The 21,738-nt window shown below is 35.6% G+C and overlaps 1 protein-coding gene across 1 annotated transcript in view; it reads left to right on the top strand.

Annotated features, from left to right (window-relative positions):
• The first annotated feature begins 3,083 nt into the window (after positions 1–3,083).
• EYA1 (EYA transcriptional coactivator and phosphatase 1) overlaps positions 3,084–21,738 on the top strand; it is a 146,917-nt gene continuing 128,262 nt past the window's right edge. Inside the window, exons 1-2 of the mRNA XM_058668725.1 lie at positions 3,084–3,127; positions 4,643–4,770. Of these exons, the coding sequence (XP_058524708.1) occupies positions 4,647–4,770 (124 nt within the window). The 5' untranslated portion in view covers positions 3,084–3,127; positions 4,643–4,646. The remainder of the gene's footprint in view (positions 3,128–4,642; positions 4,771–21,738) is intronic.

Genomic DNA, 21,738 nt, shown 5'->3' with positions numbered 1-21,738 from the left:
GCTCGGTGCTGCTGGGGCTTACAATCCCTTTCCATTTACAGTTTACTTTTCACAGAACATTATTAACTTTTTGGCTTCATACATGATCTTCTGTCAGATGCTTTTGATTTGTAATTTAGCAAAGTATAATAAACAGTGCAAAAGTCATGAATTTTGCTTCGCATCCTGAGCTCTGTGGTAGGGAAAATGTGATAAAATGTGTACCTTAAGTCTTGTTTGATGATCTCTCAAAGCAAGTTTGCCTTCTGGAAATAATTTCTGGGGTTGAAGAGCATGGTATTAACAGATTTAATGTGGCTATTCAATGGATTGGCGAAGTACTATGTGAGGTTTTACAAAATGAGAGAGACAAATTGAACATCAACAAAAGTTACATCTGTGAAGAATTATAAATTTAATTAGAAAAAAGGCAAACTTAAAAGACCTCATTAACTAATCAGAAGTCAAAGTTACTAGTTTGGGATTCTTGAGTTTAGAGTCTAAGAAGTTCTGCTGTCTGTTTTCTCTTTGTACTTTCACACAACTTTGTCAATCTGCGACTCTGGGTATTCTATACAAAGAGTACTAAAATGTATCAAAGTGAAACAACCTCATTGTAATAGAAAGTGACTGTTCAGAAGTTATGGGAAATATTTTTGCCCTCATAGACATATTTGAATTAAAAATACCAGAGTAAGAGAACACAGGAAGCATTAAGTTTATGGATATTAGAAAAAAATGTTCTTACTGAATATCTTACAGCACTTTTCTCAAAGTCATGAAATACTTTTTCCGCTTTTGAATGAGAATCTCTCTAATTATTTCTCAAACGCTTCATGGTTTTAGACTTCTGAAAGACAGAAACTTCCAGAGACATTGCCCATCATGAGAGAAAATGAGCACCATTCACAGAAGTAGGTGTTCTTTTTAGATAAGTCCTCTGAGTGTTTCCTCACTGCACTGTAATCTTGTAGTACACATAAAAAACTAAAAGCATGTGAAGTGTAGCATTTTGTAAACTGTAACTAATTTTGCTCACATCTGTGTCTAATTGTTGTCTGCATTCGCATTCTTGAGAGTAGATTTATTTTTCCTGGACCACGATGTGGATTCAGCTGACCAGCCTAAGTGAGGATTAGTTGTTTTAAAGTTATTTTGATTAAAGAGTCATTTTTAAATACAGTAACATACAACACATGGTTTAAATAATCCTTGAGACACAAAAGAATATATCTGAACTATACTTAATGAACTGAACGTCGTGGGTACGGACTTCGAAAAATTGTAGCGAATGAAAGTACGGTTGAGACTGTGTTGAAACAGCATGAAAAGAGATATGCTGTTGTGGAAATGCATTTTTTAAAATGAGGGAATGTGTTAGAATAATTCTTCTTTTAAAGCTGATTTTTAAAGGAATGAACAACTTTTGACATTTATATTCCAATATGATATATTAAACCTTAAAAATGAAGATAACCCATACGTTAAAATACACAGCGAAGCTAAAATTATATTTCCAAGATTTTGTTTCTTAGCTAATGTTAAAATGGAAATGTATTCTAGCATATAACAGAATGTGTTGTAAGTATTCTTTCACATAATTAAGGGAGTTCTTAAAAACTAAGTTCTCACCTGTAATTTATTCCAGGTGTATAAGGGGGGAGAGAAAAAATGTCTCCCTGAGGTATAGTGCTGCAGTTTTTAAAGGAAACTTCAATTCTTGAGTGAGAACTTTAATTTTACCAGCAATTGCCGAAACCTGTTATTGCAAAATGACATATCTTCATGTATTAGCATTTTTCATTTGCTACTGACACAATCTTTAAACTTTTTTTGTCTTGCACCTAGAAATTTCATGTAACATTAGACTAAGACAGGGAGACTTTATTGTTGTTTATTCTCTCTAGCAAGGTAGTTTCTTCATTTCAGAAATCATAATTTAAAAATAACAGGACTCCACATAAGAAGTGGGGTTGGATAACTTTAATGCTATTTGAGATGCTTTAGTGCCCATCTTTCTTCTGCAGCCATAATTGATGTCAGTTGGGGTTGAATGAAAATGCACATCAAAGATTTAGATTTCTGGGCCATTTTGAACATTGTGCAGAACACTCTTGCCTGCCTGCTAGGCGTTAGCCTGGGCTTGCAAGCCAGCCACTTAGCTCACCTGAGTCGATCACCTGCTGGCCATTAAGGCTGCCTCTGGCAGAAGGGCTGTGATTTAGCAAAGCCTGCAGGTTGGTTTAGTGAAGATATCCAATGAAGTCCCCAAATACAGACCCACCTAGACACATACGAGACTAAACTGCTGGCCAACGGGCATGATGCGGGTTGTTAATGGATCCATTCTCTAAGATGAAAGAATAAAAAGATCTACCAACAAGCCAACTCTTTTTTTTTTTTTTTTTTTTCTGTTTTACTGAGCAGAGCTGAATCAGCACTTGTTCAATTTTTGATTGGCATGGGGTAAAACACTAGCATGTTGCCCAGTGGTGTGACTTTGGGTCTGCAAGCTTGGCTTAGCCATGTGTCGTTAGTCCTGCACTGTCTGAAAGTTGCCCAGACACTTTGTAAGTGCATAGATGTAGGAGAAAATCATTATGATAAGAAGAGACTGTCAGGAGTCAAAGGGGTAGGCGGGAGCTCCGTTTCAGCTGGTGATAACAGGATGAAAGATCTTCCGAGGATGCTGGCAGATTCTTGCTGGCAGCACTGCCGTTAAACACACTCATTTTGTTAATAGCTATTTTTTTCCCCCAAGCACCTTTTCCATGCTGCTCCAGCAAGGCTGCTTTGCATGTTGACTGGGGGAGGGGTAATCCCGTTTGCAGCTGTCATAGGCCAGTGATGAATCACTATACCGTCACTTGGCTGCCTTCCCCCCCTGACAAGGGGAGGAGGAGGATAGACCTGCAGGAGGAAACAACAGTTGAGACCTCAACTTAAAGACAATATGCCTTTCACTGCTGCAGTATCCTCCTGTTTCTCTTTCGGTTGAAAGAGAGCATTGTCCATCTCAGCCATGTGCTCTGTGTAATTAAGAGCTAACCCTGAAGCAGAGTTAACAACAGCTTCTAATTTTTTACCCCTGACCACAGGTGCAAACATCTCAAACCAGTTCAGATGTTGCTGTTTCCTCAAGTTGCAGGTAAGGATATTATTGTTGATATTTGACATTTTGTGGAGATTACCTTTCTGTGACCCAGATCTATTTTTGTCTAGTATTTCTTAATTATATCTATTAATAGTACCAGCCTTGGTTGGACATGACTTAACAGTTTTTGTGTGTGTGCTCTTGTTAAAAAATGTGAAGTATGTAGGAAGGGAGTAAGAACCTTGTTTGAAAACAGCAATGCTGGTGTTGGGCAAACTGAGTGTGTAATAAGTATCAGGAGAGAAAAAGTGGATTTTAAACCCTTTCTAGTTTGAATGGAAAACACTTGGGGAAGCAAAAAGTCACTTTAGAAATGAAGTGGCTCATGTTAAATGGATTGTACATCAGCTTTAAAACCTTAAGAGAAACATCAAAAGTAAAAATGACTGTGGCTTTAAAATGACTATAGCTGGTTTGACCAGGTAGGGGTGAGAAGTAAATAATATTAGCTTCATATATGTAACATTAAACTTCCCACACCGCTTTTTTCCCTCTTTTTTTTCTCTCTCTCTTCCCTCCCCGCCCCCCCCCCCTTTGTTTTTTAACAAAAACATGAAGTTTGAAATCCAGTGATTAGGTCTTAGACTTTTTAAAAACTTGACTGTTAGAGAATATTATCTAGGTGTGTTTTTAATGCCTTTAAATAAATCCTCTCTTCATTGATAGAGCATTAGATATAGACTGCGAGTGAGTCGTGGCTTTTGTGCTTTTCCCAGCATAAATAACTGCTTAGTCCAAAGCCTTTTATAAATGTGGTAAACATGCAGAATTGCAGTGTTGGACCAGAATTGTTCTAGCTTCCTTGAGCAAGTGACAGCTGAGGTATTCCAACTGCTAGTGGCTCTGGAACTCACTGTATGTTGGCCTTATCCCTTTTCAATTGGGCAGGCTGTACGTAATCCACAAAGCAAACAAGTGAGCCGACATCATAATGTTTTAATGCTGCATTTGTTTCAAGGGGAACAGAGGAACAATTAAGTAGTTTGCCAGAGTAAACACATGCATCAGGACTGTCTCATTCCCTGTCACCAGACTATAGGTTTTAAGTGCTTTATTTGGTTTGGAGACTCATTAAATTACAATTGGGCGGTAAATTATAAGGGAATAGCTAGTGCTAATTTATTAGATGAATCAAATTCTGTAGAAAACTGATTTATTTCTATTATGTGTGTTTATATATTTGCCTTCTCTTTTAGAAAAATAATGCCTTTGAGTTTTTTCAATGTTAAAGCTATGCTGTACTTTTGTCTCAGAAAATTAAAATACATAGAATTCCATGTGAATATTTGGTCGCATAGATGGGGCAAGTTCCGTTTTTTAATTGACCACATGTCATGAGAGGGTGACTATAGTCAAAATGTAAGAGGAACTATTTTGAGTATAAGAAAACAGATACAATGGGACTTTGGGGATGAATGTATTTCAAAAAAGGTGTCAAGTCGTTAGCACATTAAATAGTGGTGTTACGAATTTGGTACATCTGTCAAATGGAGGGCTTCTTGTCTTTAGGTCTATGGAAATGCAGGATCTAACCAGCCCGCATAGCCGTCTGAGTGGTAGTAGTGAATCCCCAAGTGGTCCCAAACTCGATAACTCTCATATAAATAATAATTCCATGACTCCCAATGGCACCGAAGGTGAGTATCTGCCTTCTTGCTGTCTACTTTGCACCTGTTTGTTCATCATTATGTGCCTTGTTATTAGGTGATTATGATTGCAGTTCTGAAAGCCACTGAACTACTGTTCTGTCTTCCCGTAAGGCATTTTGACTTACGAATCAGTATTTGTCATTACATGATTTAGAAGTTACACATTGCTAGGCTTTTGTAATTTTACATACACTGGTTTTATTTTACATACAGAGGTATGTATATATGTATGTGTAACATTGTGTGCATTATATTAGTAAGCATTGAACATCTTTTATCTTTTTGTTCATGTTTATAACACAGCACAGTATCAGTTTGCATTATTTTACTGTAGGAGCAATGAACGCTTGGTCCATTTCCTTTATTTTACTTTCCATTTTATTACTAAAATCAAATTTGATTAAGTGTAAACATTGGAGTGATTGTTTTTCTTAATGTCAGTAAAATAATCTGTGTGCCCAGCATCTTGTGGTCTCAGACATTAGAATATGATAAGTAAAGAAATTACAAAATATGCACTTATTTTGAAGAGGTACATAAACTTTATTTGCTTTCTTAGAAATCAAAAAGTGTGCTTTAAGTATAATACTGTAGCAGTTATTTCTGTATAACTGATATATGTAAATGCTGATGTAGTTTTTACATAACTAAAATGCCTATTTTAATTCATGTATATCCAAGTCTAAACTAGATTATACGAATGTGTTGTGACCTGTTATACACAGCCATTTAAATACTATGCATATTTTAAACACTTGAGCATGTGAAAGGATATATTACATATTGCATTGAATTTATTCCTACTTTATTGAAAATTTAACATTTTCACAGATCATATTTTTGCTAATGTTTTCCTTACTAAGTCTCATGCTCTTGAATTCTGAGCATGTTGCACCTCATATTCAATTAATTACCCATGTTAGAAGCCCACCTGTAGACAAATGCTTAACCATCCTTTCCTAGCCACCACAGTAATTGTTTGTCACACAGATTTTAAAAATAAAATTGTCACTGAACGATTTGCTTTTAGTGCCGCATTCCAATATCCTGTAGAACTTCTAATATTCTGAAATTAACACTAATAGGTAAAATATAAAATCAGTTGTTTCTGATACAAGACATCCTTTATACCAATAGTGATTATTTTTATATGTACATATTCTACATTTTTCTTGTAGAGTCAATACAGTAATTTCCAATGTTTATGGAAAAGGGTTACTTTCAACAGCAGACACTTTGCAGGTACAGCAAAAAGAAAAAAAAATCAGTGAATAAGATGCCTCTTTATCTGAAACTTCCTCCCATTTCGATAGGCAATCAGAGAAGTTTCAATTATTTATAGGAAGGCAATTCTAATGTGTAAGTAGATTATATAGAGCAGCAAAGAACAAAATCTAGCAGTCCATTTTTCTTGCCCTTTGGAATTTGTCTTCAGGTGAAAGTGAGCCTGCTGTGGGTATTGATAAGTCACCCGGACTCCTGCCGGCCCCTATGCCATGGGCCCCAGGAAGTGGCAATGGGCAGAGCATCCCCATAGGGGCCATAGAGGCACACTTCTACAGTCACTTCCATCATTGCAAAGCCCACATCAGACAGTCACATTAAAAGAACCTAAAAATAAGGAAGACTAAGTATGTGAAATGGTTATGCATGAAAGAATATGCTATTGCATATTAAGAAAGTAATTATGAGTAACAAACAGTGTTCTAGATAAGAAAATATTAAATAGGAGTTAAGAAGACTTTAATTTTTCAACATATCATTGGTACATTGTCTCCTATCAAACAAGAACCAGAGTTGAGGTAGTGTGTGTGTTTAGATGGCCTTGGTTGAATAATATTTGACTTGTTTTATAAGGGAAGGTGGAATTATAGTATATTTCAGAGTGTGTGTATTTCTTAGTTTAATATAACATTTGTATTCAGGAATACTGCATTTTATAATATTTTTACAAAACTAAAATAAGTTGAAATAATAAAATCTAGATAACTGTGTATCCCTCTAAGACGTTAAGTCTGGAAAATGGCTGGAAAATGTTCCTAACCTAAGAAGCCTTATTTTATGAATTGGAAATAAATTTTTTAGCTCTTATTTCAGATAGTTCTGAAAGATGAGTTATTCATCTCACTATTTTCTGGAAATCTGCTTTAGTGTGTTTGGTGAAAATGATAGTATAAGTGAAATCAAAAGCTATCAATATAAATAATCCGAAGTATTAAAAAAAGTTTCACTCTACTGATTTCCTCAATTTTATCTCAGTATAGTGTTTGAAAATATGAAGCTTACATGATTCATATTACATGCCAAGCAATATCCAAGCAATATCAGAATGATAGATTATTATTAAGTTTGTGAATTAATTTATCATGTCCTTATATATTCTTTAACATGCTTGTGTCATTCTTCAAAGTCCCTAACATAGAAGTTAAGGTTAAAATTAATGAATTCATTAATATTCAGCAGACTTCCTTGGAATAGTATTCTTATGGATTTACTTATTTCTTCTTTGAAATCTTGTTTAATTTGAAACCAGTAGTGTTTAGAGGGATGAATAAACAAGAAAAGAACTGACATTCTTCAGAATGACAGTCATTCCCCTAACTCTACAACACTATGTTTCCAAGCATATATGCCGTGGTTTATGCAAGGTTCACTGACTTTTCCTTTGCCTTGTTGAAAATAGTCCAACTGAAATTAATAAAAATTTACATTTAGTGTACACAGTTATTAGCTTTGCCTGCATTTATATAGATATCTTCTCAGCCATTTTTACTTCCTGCCACCACTTGTCCCTAGAAATAAAGCTAAGAAAACAAGAAAATCTCTAGATTCAAAAGCTACAGCTTCATCTGAAGAACAAACAAGAAGGAATGGAGAGGCAGAGAATATTAAATTTCTTCTTAAGTCTGCTGCCAGATTATCATAAGACTCAGTGTTCGCAGGCTCTGTGTTCTTAGGCTGGTGCCTATTTTCATGGTTCATCTCCGGGATAGAGACAGCAGGACACTGAACTTCAACCTCAAAGACTGTGCTTTTTATTTCCTACATGAAATGTCCTTCAGTTATAATAGTTGCTTTAAAGTTTCATATTTCAAAATTTTCAACTGTTCATATTTTTGTAGTCTATTCCAGGTTCTCTGTGGATCGTTACTGGTGCAGCCAATCATTGGTGTAACTCAGTTCATGTTTTCAAAATATGAATAGACAAAAACATAAAATAGCCTAAGTGAATGCTTGGCTTACATGGAGAAAAGCACCATTAGAAATGACAGATATCCACACGAATGAATGAGTATTTTGGTTATTATGAAACAATTTAAACTTGACTCCGAGGAGACTAACAGGTAGTTGCAGAAACACCAGTTGAGGCCTTTGTTTGAGCTATGTTCTCCACTGGTTTTGACAGTTAGTCTTTTAGGATATTTTGGGATAGAAATTTCTATTTAAATATTTTATGAATATTATATAATTTGTGCATCCATTGAAGCATAGTTCTTAAGGCATAAACTTTTCAGTAGTGATGCTTCTATTAAATGAATATTAAAGCATCAGACCAAAGAGTGTTTCTTATGTTTGGGCACACATTAAAGCCTTTATTGTGCAGTCATGATATCAATGGTTGTGTTCAATGTGAGAAGTATTTGGGCAATGTTCTTTCCGAAGGAGGCATGGATATATTAGTAAAACAGTTTTTATTTATGTACTTAATGAAGACCTTGTTTGCAAAGAAGGATTCATTCCATCTTTGTTTTCTCTGGATATCTTAAGTCTTTGAGATCTTATGATTGGTCAGTTCATATATAGCTTGTTAGAATGTTTTGGTTGTCTTGGGTTAAAATGGTAAAATGGCAAAAAACGGGTGAGTGAACAAAATTGAGAACACTAGGTTTTCTTTATTGTAACTTTAGATTCAAACTTAAGAAGCTTAAACTTTTTAAACAAATTTGTCTTTAAATGGCATCAAATCAAATGCAGTTGGAATCTTTATATGAATAGGTTTTCAGTAATTCTGATGGCAATTCAAATAGTAATTTTGAATTGGCATATCAGATTTCCAAGAAATAAATGGATAGGATCTTGACTTAGGTGGTTAAATTTTCAGCATTTAAAATTTATTTAATTTTATATTGCATATTTTGGAAGATAGGTTAACTTAGTTGTACAAATTTGTTATCAGAATCTGGTTTTAAGGTCTTTTGTTCTTTCTACAAAGCTTAAAACATTAGCAAATTATCTGAATTTGTTTTTCCTTACTGTAACTTTAGTTCAGTAAAATGCAGTTCTATCTAACTAAAATATCTTTAAGAAACCTTGCTTGTGGAAAATACACTGGAGTGAATGTGTATAAAATTATGGTTTCAGGCTGCATTTTACAGGCTATATTTATATATTTGTGGTCAAATATTCTGTTGTCAATAGAAACATGGTAATCTAATTTTATTATTGTTTACATTCTGCACATGATTCTGCTTCTGGGAGATTAAGTGACATCATGAATAAAGAAGGTTCTAAATGACGTTTTTATAATTTGTGTATAGCCACAGATTAGACCTCTTTCAAATTGTTCTCAAACAGAAGTCATGAAAGAATGAACAAGATAATTTGCTAGAATTTAATATTTGCATATATTATGTACATTGGAATGATTTGCACATGCTTGTGGCAAATAACAGCAATGACTGGTGTTTGTGTACAATGTATTGTTAGTTATTGAGCCTGTCAATATAATAACTAGGAAACTGGGTTTGAATCTATTTCCTAACTAGGTGAACCCTGACAAGTTGAGCTTCTGTGTAGTTGAATTTCCTTATCTATAAAATGGTAGTAAGAGCAAGAGGTTTGCTGTGACAGTATGAAATTAAACTTCTTACCTTCTTGGAACTTAGTAAATATCTGTTGATCTCTATACGTATGTGTCAATAATAGTCCCTCCTCCCATCAAATTCATGTTTTATGCACAACTCCCACCCTGCAAGTCTTAGGAAGTTAAATGCTAGTCTAAAGGCACCTGGCTTGTGATTGACACCACTAATGTCTGACCTAATATTTGAGTAAAGTTGAATCCAAGCTCTGAGCTTGGGTCTTTAACTTCATTATTGTTTGGAGAGAGTATGGGATTATCATCAAATGCAAACACCTTTTTGTAATATTTTCTCTTTACTGATTGTATCTGCCCTGGGATATGGCACTAGATGCTTAGAGCATGCCATTGCTTAGCAAAGAACAGAGCTATGCAAGAGCCAGTAGCAAAGGCTCTGAAGACAACTTTCTGAGGTAGTTTTTCTCTTGCTGTCAAGTTCTTGTGTGAATCTGTGAGATTTCTTCCTGTGGTTATGGCAGATTGTATGATTGGTTATGTATACATTTGGATTGGAACAGCATGACCAAGAAGTGGTTACAATTGTGCTGCACTTGGAGAGAGTCTTTTTAAGTAGATGCTACATTTAGTGACATTTCTCTTGAGTTTGAAAACTGGATTGTATCAATAGTCAATACTGTTTGCTATTGCTAACTTCACAGTAGAAACAGTAAGTACCAAACCCAAGAGTTGGGAATGTGCTTTGTACGTTTTGGAAGCAGCAAAGAGCCCAGCATGGCAAGAGGAAAGAAAGTGGCAAAGAGACTAAAGAGGTAGAAGCAGGAATAAAGGTGTTCCTTTCTTGCTGCGTGGGGCCTTGTAGGTTGGCAGACTTTGGTTGGCATCTGTGGCTAACTGGATCTTTCCTAATGAGAATAGGATTTGGAATGTTTGTTGCCTGGAGGGATGATCAGGGTTTCTGGACAGGTAGGCTTCTTGATAAACTAGTAACTGGATGGTAGACATCTTTTGCAGATGCTTGTCATTTCTCCCTGAGTTGTGGTAGAATATTGGTATGACCAGAAATATACCACTCCAGAATTCCGTGTCTTCTGGGAGAAACCTCTTGTAGCTACCAAGGAGACATATGGATCTTTTGGCTGTGATTGACTTTAGACTTTCATATTCTATAGGTTATAGATTTTCTGCTGTCAGAAATTTCTGATTTTTATGATGCCCACTGATGCCTTGCAATGGAGAAATTGATAAAGTGGAGTGTGTGTGCATGTGTATGTATGTGTCTGTGTACGTGCATGCATGTATATATGTTTTCTTACTTTGCCTCCTTGGAGTTAGGGCCAAAAAGAATTCAGGGTTTTTCCTTTGGCTCCAAGCATCTAACATAACAGAAAAATATATATATTAAACTATATAAAGGAAGAAGTTGTCTTCACATAGAATCTAAGTTTGGAAATGCTGATAAAAAATTTATGTTCTATCATTTTAGAGCCCCAAATTGTTTATAAATGAGAATTTACTATAATTATGTTCATAGAAATTTACTGGTTTTGCAGATTTCTTAGTTTATTTCATGTCTCTAGTATTCTGTTTCCCTAAAAGAGGTACATGAACTTGGCTAAACACATTCCAAGGAGGTTTGTTTATACACTCCTCATGAACCAAATCTGAAACATTTTTTATTCCATAAAGTGAACCAAAATCTAAAATAACTAGTCATTTTTTTCTTGCCTCTGTTACAAATAAGGGGAATTTTGAGTGGAAAAATGCATTGTAGTAAATGAAGACTATGAATTAAATTGACTGCATTCTTACTATTTATTGTACACATTGTGATGGCTGATGGCTTTATATTCTGTTTGTCACCCTCAATACAATTTTTATTCCAGCTTTTATACATCTCAGATCAAAGAATCAGTAACTAGTTTAGAGTAACTGTGTAGAAGAGTTTCAGTGGCCTGTTAGTATGATTTTAGAGTTCACACTGTTTGAACTCTAATACTTGACTACTCCCATTGTGCTTATTAACCAAAAGTCTTGATCCTTGCTGAGCTATTCTATCTTCCTGAAGAAACGTTTGTTTTACCTTTTCTAAGACCATGTTGAAAGATACTCAATACTTATTTATACATGCTTTTCACCTGTAGAATCTCACAATTTCTTATCGGTAGGACACCCTCGATGGCTATTGTGTCTTAATGTCTAGCAGTTTTGATCATAAAGTCAATAAGTGTCGGCTGAACTGATGCCCTATGAGTATGCAAATAAGGAAAAAGTAATCACGAACCAAATTACATTAATTTTAATGGTAATATATTAACAGACTAAATAAGCAAAATCATTTTGCAGATTTTTTTTTAAATTGATTATTTCATAGATGTAGACTTTGTATCCAGAGAACATGTAGTCAATATCATGGCTGATTTGAATTTGTAATTTACTTGGATTTTTCTGATATTACTTAAATGTTTCCTTAATGGAAACTCCACTGTTAGATTTAGTATTTTAGCGATGATGAAGCAACTTCCATATTGTCTAGGAAACAATCAAATGATACAAAGATAAGGCATTTGGACACTTTAGTTTACTTGCTTGGCATAATGTTAAAGGAATGATAATTGAAGGAGCAAGAATATGTATATAAAATATATATTAATATGTATATAAAATATATATTTATATACATATTCTTGCATATATATATATAGCGGCAGAAAGAATGTTTTAATATATTGGGCATATAAACTCTATATCCACATTACATTTTTAAGGCATTCATGGAATACTTATTATGTTTAGAAATTTATCAAGAAGCCAAAAAGTTCACAATCTGAGTTGCTGCTCCAGGATTAGGGGGCCACCATACCATATGATAAAGGTTATGTTCTGAAGTTCTGCAGAGGAGGAGAGACAGCTTAACCATGGCCCAGGGATGGAGGATAGATGGTTTTGCAGAGCCTGGTGTCTCCAGCTGTGGCAAAACTATCCCTAATCACAGGAGTACTTGCACATGCATGTGTGAGTCTGTGTATAAGTGACGAGCCTTTACTGTCAGGCAAAGCACAAAATGAAGAGCCCTAGATTCAAGGAGCACAGAATTTGGAGTCATTTATGAATAGCTGAGGGACTTGCAGACTTATAAACAGAGGAGTGATTCAATAGGGTTTGTATTTTTTAAAATATACTTGGGCAGTATTTTGAAGCTGCATTTTAGAGGTGGTGGGGAAGGACTCCAGGTGAGGTGCAATGAAAATATTTTAGCTGAAATTGTGCACTTAATTTGAATGGTATTTATTTATATTTTTCAGCACAAATCCAGATACTTACCTTAAGGAGCGTTAAGTAGAAAATGACTAATATTAAATGTGAAAACAGGATTGAATGATGAGGAAGCCATGAATTTTGCAGTTAGCTAACATGGGCTAATGCTTTGAAGGCAGCTGTTGGCTCACTCTGTAACTCATGTGGATTCTGAAGGCTGCAGAGCTGGGCATTGGAAACTGGACTGCCCCAGTTACAAGCTGGATGTGCCACTTACTTGTGTGAAGCTGAATAGTTACTGACCTGCTCTCTGCTGCTCTTTCTGGTTCATAAACTGAGTGTTCGTTCTTGCCTATAGTGTTGCTAGGGTAGTTAAATGAATTGATAAGGTACTTAACACAGCCTGCCTTGGACAATTAGTCTACCTAAAATATTAAGCACAGTAACCGACATCTGTTACATGCTCAGTCATAGTGAGTATTATCAAATAAGAATAAATGTTGTTTTTAAGATTACAAATCAGTCCTTTGGAACTAGCCACCGCAGTGCTTTCATGTGAAAAAAGGATGCTTTCTCCTTTGAAATCCTTTGTGTTAATAAATAGCCTTGTCAGGTACCCAGAATGCTAGAGATCCTAAGAAGTTGGCTCTATGGAGACAGTATGAACTGAATCTGAGTGTTGCTGTGAGGTGGTGATGAGTGGGAAGGCAACACCCATCATTGGTGAGATTGATTACATTTTAGGCAACCGAACAATTTTTCCGTATTGATATGATTGAGGGTCTGAATCCTGGCCAGCTCATCTGCTTCCAATCTTCATGTGTTTGCTTATTTTACCATCTGCTAATTTGCAACATTCACTGATACACTGTTCTTCAGTGCCCTGTGTTCTCAGACTTTCCTCTTGCTCTGCTGTTCACTGTTTGGCCAGATCCATGTCAGTGGAATGATTAAGGCTGATGACCTTTATCAGAAAATGTTTGAATTTTAGGCCTACTTATGAAAGAAGAAGCAATTAAGGAAATTTAAACCTCGCTGGTGATTTAACATCTTCATGCACTAGTTTTATCATCTCTGAAGTGACACAAATATGCAATAGATACCATGAAGTTGCCCTGAGGAACAAATGAGTTATTGCTAGTGAAGGGTTTAGCACTGTGTCTGACCTATAGTAAGTGCTCAATAAATGTAAGATGATTTTAAAATTATTTGTGTCTATTATAACCTTGTACTTAAATATTTCTTATGCCATAAATTGAGAATGCGGTATAATTGTCTGGATTCTTAAAATTATGGTGATGGTTTCATACTATTGTGCCATGGTTTAGTTTTAGTTTATAAATGTATGTATATGTTAAGTGCCATTGAGCAGCACTCTTAAGATATTTTGTGCATTTCATTAAGTATATATTTTACTTAAAAGAAATAGAGTCAGAAACAGGTTGAGTATCCCTAATCTATACATCTAAAACCCAGACGCTGCTATTATAATGCTATTTTTTAAATTTTGAAGCATTTCTGATTTTGAATATTTTTATAAGATTTGGTTATTTGAAAGATGGAATTATTAGGGTTGGGGGAATCTTCCATCTGCTGGTTTGCTCCTCAAATGGCTGTGACAGCCAGAGCTGGGCTGCTCTGAAGCCAGGAACCAAGAACTTTTTCCAGGTCTCTCAGCTGGTGCAGAGCCCAGACAGTTGGGTTGTCTCTTGCTGCTTTCCCAGGCATGGTAGAAGTGAGCTGAAAGGGAAGTGGAGCAGCCAGATCTCAAACTGGTACCCAGATCTGTGAACAATGGCTTTATCCACTATGTAACAATGTTAACCATCAAATTGTGAACATTCTGATTAGGTGCTCACTCAGTCAAATTTGTACAAATAGACCCAAATGCAAAACGTCCACAATTTTAGATTCTTTTGGTCCTAAGAATTTCAGATAAGGCATTTTAATCTGTATGAAATACAGTTCATGAAAGGAATGCGGAAGTGTTTAGGCAGAATTACTATGTCCATTACTTGTTTTGAAACATGAAAACAACATTTTTTTTTCAGGAATAGATACTAAGTAGGTATAGGCAAGATGTATACATTAGAATTCAGGTGTTAAGTTGATGGGTACTCACAGTAGAATTCTATTTGTGTGCGATGATAGTTTATATAACACTATGTAGGTGGGAGGAATTAAGCAGACACTGTAGTTTCTAATGAATACCAAGAACTGTATAAGACCCTTGAAGGAATGCAAAGGAGTGTGTGACGGTATTCCTGCCTTCAGGAACTCATCATTTTGTTGGAGCAGATAAGACTTTTTTTTTGAATATTTGGACCAAAAAAAAAAAAGCTGCATTATTTCAGTGGATTCTTTAGTGCAAAAAGGCTAACAAGCTACATTTACATCTATCCCATTTTTTTTACATAGGCATTCTGGTGAATTTATTAAAATGTGAAACTTAGAAAACTCATTAAAATACAGACTTTTAGAAAAATTCACCATAGATGTTTGTTGTGATGTACTTTCTCAGATTAAAGTAGGCTGTCTTTCGTGTTGCTGTGTACCTCAATGTTAGAGGGTTGCATTCTCAAGAGGGTTGCAAGAGACAGGGCTAAACAGTAAGTTCTCTCGGAGTTTAGAAGAAAGAGCTCTTCAGCTGAGGTCTGGCTGGGCTTCAAGGAGCAGGTGGAATCTGAGCTGAGTGTTGGGAAATGGGTAGAATTTGAATAGGGTGAGAAGAGATGGAATGTATTTTAAATGAGGGAAGAATGTGAACAAAGGAGGACAGTTTGGGAGACTCTGAGGAGTCCAGTTTGGTCAAAGGAGGAATTGATAGTAGATAAGGTTAGAAGTGTCTGCTGGAGCCAAAGGTAGAGGACCCAGAATGCCCGGCTGAGGAATTTGCATTCCATCCTGGAGCCAGTAGAGAGCCCAGTGGATGTCTCCAGCAAGGGACTGATAGGGGTTGTTGGGGTGAAAGGTAGTAATCTAACAATTTGAGAGTTTTACAATATCATTATATGTCTGTGTATGCACAGTGCTTATAATTGTATTGTACAATGCACCCACTGACATGTAGTCATTTTTATTTGTTCAGAAATAAATACTAAATTCCAAGTACACGGCTTGTGTTATGTTAAGTTCCGCAGGATACCATAATTTAAAAACAGACCCTACCATGATAAAATTTATCTTCTATTAGAACAGATAAGTTTATAATAAAAAGAGATAGGTTATGATGCATGTATTAAAGGAGACATAAATGTAGACTTAGAATTTTGAGATAAGAGGAAAATCACTCCTGAGTATTAGGTTAAGCAAGATATAAGGAAATGGTAAAATTTTACTCAAAAGATAAAGGAACTGGTAGATTTAATTGTATGGAAAATTTATACGATACTTAATGCTATATGGAAAGGCACTAGCAAAGCTAGATTTAAGGAAGCATTAAACATATTCTTGAACCTACTTGGCTTAAGTGCTATCTATTATAGGGACAAGTAGTGCTTGGTAAAATGATGATTGTATTGTCACAAAGCAAAATTAGAAAAATTAAAAGTGATAGAAAATTTGATAATCTTATATTATAAGTTACCAGTTTTATGAATATAAAATATATGTATTGAAACTATGGAAAGAAATATAAAAGTCTTGTGTTCAGGCCAGCATTGTGGCATTGCAGATGAACGCTGCAGTGCTTATATCCCTTGTGTTTACAGGTTTGAGTAACGGCTGCTTCACCTCTGGTCAACTCCTTGCTAATGTGCCTAGGAAAGCTGTGGAAGATGACTCAAGTACTTGGGTCCCAGGCACCCAAGTGGGAAGCTTGAATGAATTTCATGGCTCCTGGCTTTGTCCTGGCTCTTGAAACCATTTGGGGAGTTAATCAGCAGACAAAAGTTGATCTCTCTTTGTCTCCCCTCTTTCTGTAATTTCTTCAAATAAAAAGTCTTAAAAAAAGATAGACACAAAAGTAATGAGAAGAAGGTTGTGAGGGATTGGAGTAGCAGAAGTTAAGAGACCTGGTGGTATAGGTGAGAAAGGAGGAGCTAGGAGATGTGAGAAGAAAAACTCAGCCTATGTGATTCACATCATTGGTCAAAAGGAAGTGGTCCACTGCAGAGGGATAAGATGATATTTTTATGTTTGTGCAGGTTGAATTTGGCCCTCAACCAGGCAAGGGTATTGCATAATTAATATGTAAAGAATGTTCCCTATATGAAGTTGTGCATATAGAGATTTGGCAGCTACGTACATCAAGGTAATTATTAAAAATTTTTGAGTTTATCTGGAAAACTAATGACAAGAATTGTAAGACCTGGGGTACTAAATAAAGACTCATTACACAGAACAATTAAGGAAAATCAGGATTGAATAAAGCTTGAATTGGGTAACTGTGAATATTCTTTTAGTAAAATAATAGGCACAAAAGATTTGATGCACAGAATTATAGAAAGTAGAAGGAATGCTGCAAAGGATTATACTTAGTAGGAAGATACTTCCTAAGAAATACATATTATGAAAACAAAACTATGCATAGTTTTAATCATTTTCACCAAAGTATTCACAAACTTTTAATTGCATTCTCTATGAACTTTTTCAAGTACCTTTCAAGGTTACAGTAACTTGAAAGTAAAAGTTTAGGAAACTTGGTCAGGGAAGAAAGGATAGAGAGAGACAACATCATGGTTAAGGAAAGACTTCAAAAATTAGAGGAGACGTAACTGTCTCTGTAGATAGAAAAACAGGCACATCTTTAGATGGAATGCTTAAAGATGTTGAGAAACTGGTAACTAAATAATGGAGCAATGTTATGAAGGTGGTGTGGAAGTTGTACTAAGCTGTAGCCCTGCTAAGTCAAAGGAAATCGCCATTGAAATCAATCAGTGAAAAGCTGGGAAATGTTGGAAGAAGACAAAAGGTTACTGTGGTTTCACCATTCCTTCAGAATATGTGAAGAGAATATGAGACAGAGAGTGGCAGATATTTCAGGCGGTTGAGGAAAATGGAAAAGAATCAGTGAACACTGTTTTGGATAGTTAAGAGACAGAAAAAGGGTGACTCAAAAGCATAAAGTAAAAAGCAAAAAGTAAAAGGGTGACTCAAAAGCATAAAGAAAGAATACTGTTAAGTAGACTAAATCAGCATGCCAAATGGGATCTCCTCTACCAAGCCCTTCCTTACAGAACAGCAGTTGACGGGAGAACAGCAACAATTACTCATCCTGCAATTAGAGTTTGGCAAAATAGATGTTTGGACAAATGAGTTGTCACCAGGTGGTACAAAAAGTCAAATATAATAGTTCTGGGTTTGGATTAGGCAAGGCAGGTTAATGAAACCAGACTGGGAAAATGAGTAGGAATTTAGGAAGAAGGAATGTCTTAATGAGAATTTATAGACAGTTTAGCAGAAGTAAACGAATGAAGGAGATGTGTGTAGTACTTTTTGTGGCCCTACAGCTTTGAGCCATGGTGTTGCTAAAGCGGTGAATATCCAAACTTGAATGAAGACAAGTCTTAGCAAGGTTGAAGAAGTAGACTAGCAGAGAGACAGTAAACTTAGTTTTTAAAATTTGTAAGCGTAATAGTAGGAAGCAGAATTGAAATACAATTTGAGCTAAGCAAAGACAAGCTGTGCTGATTATTAGAATTTGAGAAAAGTTGTGAGATGAATTTACATATGGATAGGAGGCTGGGGCTGGGGGCACCTGCTGCAAACCTAGACTGATACCTTTCCTGTGTTTTCCTGGGAAATTTTGTTAAAACATAGAAACTGGCTGCTAGTCTATCAGGAAGCATTGTTTTTTTGCAGATGCACTTGCTGTATGTGTTATCTTAGTTTGTACTGAGAGGTATAACTGATCAAGTTGACCAAATGTTTGTCTCCTCTGATTAGCCCATTGTTTTCTTGGAGATTTATTTATGTGATCTCAGTATTCAAAGTGTATGGAACCATGGTATATTTAGGTTATTAGAAGACCTAGATTGCAAGCCTCTATCCTTAATCCATCAACTTTTCACATTAAGGGATTAAAGTTTAAAGTCTGAGTTTTGGGGAGATAAGTCCTGCTCATGCTATATCAGTTCCTAATTTCAGTGGTTTGATGGATGAATAACACTTAAATTTATGGTTAAAAATTGGGATTTCTTAGATTCATTGACCAATTTAGCCTGAATACTGCTGAACAGAGATGGTCATATTTTGTTCTGAAATTCTTGATTCTACTTGCCATGTATTACCAGTTTCTTCCTGCCAGTCTGTCTTGGAAAAATATATATACACTGCTTTTAAGCTGTAAAGCAGATGTTTTCTTAATATATTTACTAAGTAGTTCTGCTTCCTGGAATTATTTCAAATTGAGTTGATTTCCTTTTTTGATAATCTGAGCCATGACATCTCAGTTGGTTTTAGGCAAGTCATTTCATTTTAGATTCTTTGAAATCTCTTATAAAAGGATAAGCTGAACTTTAATATGAGGTATAGGATAAATTTGACTCAGTTACTTGTATCTTAAGAATGCTTTAATTTTTCGTTGTTGAAAGGATCCATAATGATAGAGTTTATAACAAAAATATTATGATTCAAAAAGCTCTGGAGCTAGCACAGTGCTAAGTGATTTTTAACAAGTTGTCTTCCTTATTCTTGCCTGAGTGCTTATGTGTCATCCTCACTTACGAATGAGGAAGCAGAGGCACACAGAAATTTAATGCTTACTCTGAGTATACATTGTTAGTAGCAAAGCCAGATTCCAATTCAGTTGTTAAGTTCATAGCTGGTACTTTTGCCTTTTCCTGAATATAGCTCCCTCATACTACTCCCCAGAAGAAAGAAAAGGCATTTATCCAAATCAAAAGAGAAGATGATTACTCCTACTGTTGATAATGGTGATGGATATACTTTCAGTTCCTACTTTATACCAGATGCTTTACGCACATTTTTGCAAATCCAATTGCTTTTTGGTAATGTAGAGATAATTTTTAAAATTCTATATGAGAAAATTGAGGTGAAAGAGATTAAATAAGATTTAGAATGTGTCCTAGCAAGTAATTAGATTATGTAACTAAAAAAAAGTGTCGAAGGTATGAATGGATGAAAGTTTGTGGCACCACAGGAAAAGACTAGCAAGTTGTCCAGCTTGGGCCTATAGTATATGACCAAGTGAAGATGTTAGAGAGACCAACAAGAGTAAAGGGACACTGGGAAATTTTTCGAAGTATTTTAAAGAATAAATAGGTTTCTAAGGATTGGGTAGGAGTTTGGAAACTTGTGTTAGCAGAAAAAGACATGCTTGAGTATTGGCAAAAGATAAACACAACTTATCCTTTTCTAATAGATTGAAATCATGTCACAAGGAAATATGATTAAGATAAAAATAACCTTGCAGTTCTTTAGAAGAGATCACTTAGAATTTTTCTTTTGGAAAGATGGCTTTGGTGAGATAGTTGTTGTCAGGTATTGCAGTACTCTAAATATTAAATACTTAAAAATTCAATGTGTGATTTGTTAAAACCTTGGAGAGGTGCTTTATTTATCATCTTTAGCCTACTTATAATAGTGCTGGTTGAGAATGGAATGCCGAAAAGTTTGGTGGTAGAAATTCCTCTTGTCTTTTTAATGCTCTAATAAGTGTATTCTTGGCAATAAACTAAAAAAATAATAGCCTTAGTCCATTTGACTTTCATTTAGAAACTATTTTCCATAACAATGAATTACTAGGCTTTTTAGCATCAATTCATTGGCGATCTAAGTATTCAGTTACATTACCTGCTACAATCATGAATCTCCTGGTGGTAGTTCTGTGCACATCCTTTTCTCTTCAACAGTGAGCCTTTGAAAAGTGGATTCACTGGAAATAGAGAGTCTCTATCCCTTAGCTTATAGATGGGCATATTTGCACAATAGGTAAAGCAATGCACTGGAGATGTAAAAGAACAGCTATCCTCTTCCCCTCCTTTCTATTCTTTTACCTAGTTTAATGAATTTCAAGTATAATTGAATGTGCCTCTTGAGAGTAGGAGTTGCATTCAATTAGACTAATACTATGGGGAATAGCTTGGTATAGCCTTTTGGAATAGTAGTAAATTTTGCATAAGCAAGCACTTACAGGGTGATGATACAGTCTAGTTGACAGAATCTTGGGCATTAAATAGACAAAGACAAAAGCAACCTGAACTAACATCCGATGCAGGGGGAGAATGTCTTTGCTCTCTTTTCTTGACAGTGGAGCATGTGGCTTCTACTTGAAATGTTCCAGAAAGTTCACTAGACTGAAGTTCTTAGACTCTAAGGGCCTTGGCTATCTTATTGTGTTGTAGATTCTCTTTCTATACATATCTATCTCTTTTGTTATCAGGGAGTTCTCTCTATTAAAGGGTGTGTATTTGTTTGAAAGGCAGAGTGATTGAACAAGGAAAGAAACAGAGCTCTTTCATCTGCTTGTTCATTTCCCAGATGTACATACTAGCTAGGACTGAGCCGGGAACTTTATTTGGGGTCTCCTGTGTGGGTGGTAGAAAACCAGGCATTGGACCATTATCTGCTGCCTCCTAAACTTATTAGTAGGAAGTTGAATTGGAAGCTGAGGCAGGACTGAATCCTACGCAGCCAATATAATGTGCCAAGCATGACTTAACCCACTGCATCACAGCACCTGCACACTGCTGTTATTATCATTTCTTCTTTTGCTGTGGGCATTGGAGTCAAAAGCATGGAAAATAAACACTCTATTGTGTCACTCTTCTGGTCTGTTTTTATATGAGAAATAAAATGATAGTACCTCACAGTGAGAGTTTGTAGGTCCTTTCTGAGACTTATTTAGCATGCAAAAGGATGAATTACTGTGGAGAATGTGACACAAGGTGGGCACCACACATGAGCTGTTTCCGTTG

This window comes from Ochotona princeps, chromosome 9 (assembly GCF_030435755.1).
Source record: "Ochotona princeps isolate mOchPri1 chromosome 9, mOchPri1.hap1, whole genome shotgun sequence".
In the NCBI taxonomy this organism is placed as follows: domain Eukaryota; kingdom Metazoa; phylum Chordata; class Mammalia; order Lagomorpha; family Ochotonidae; genus Ochotona; species Ochotona princeps.
The sequence above is the reverse complement of the archived record's forward strand: the minus strand, read 5'-3'. Positions and strand labels throughout refer to the sequence as shown.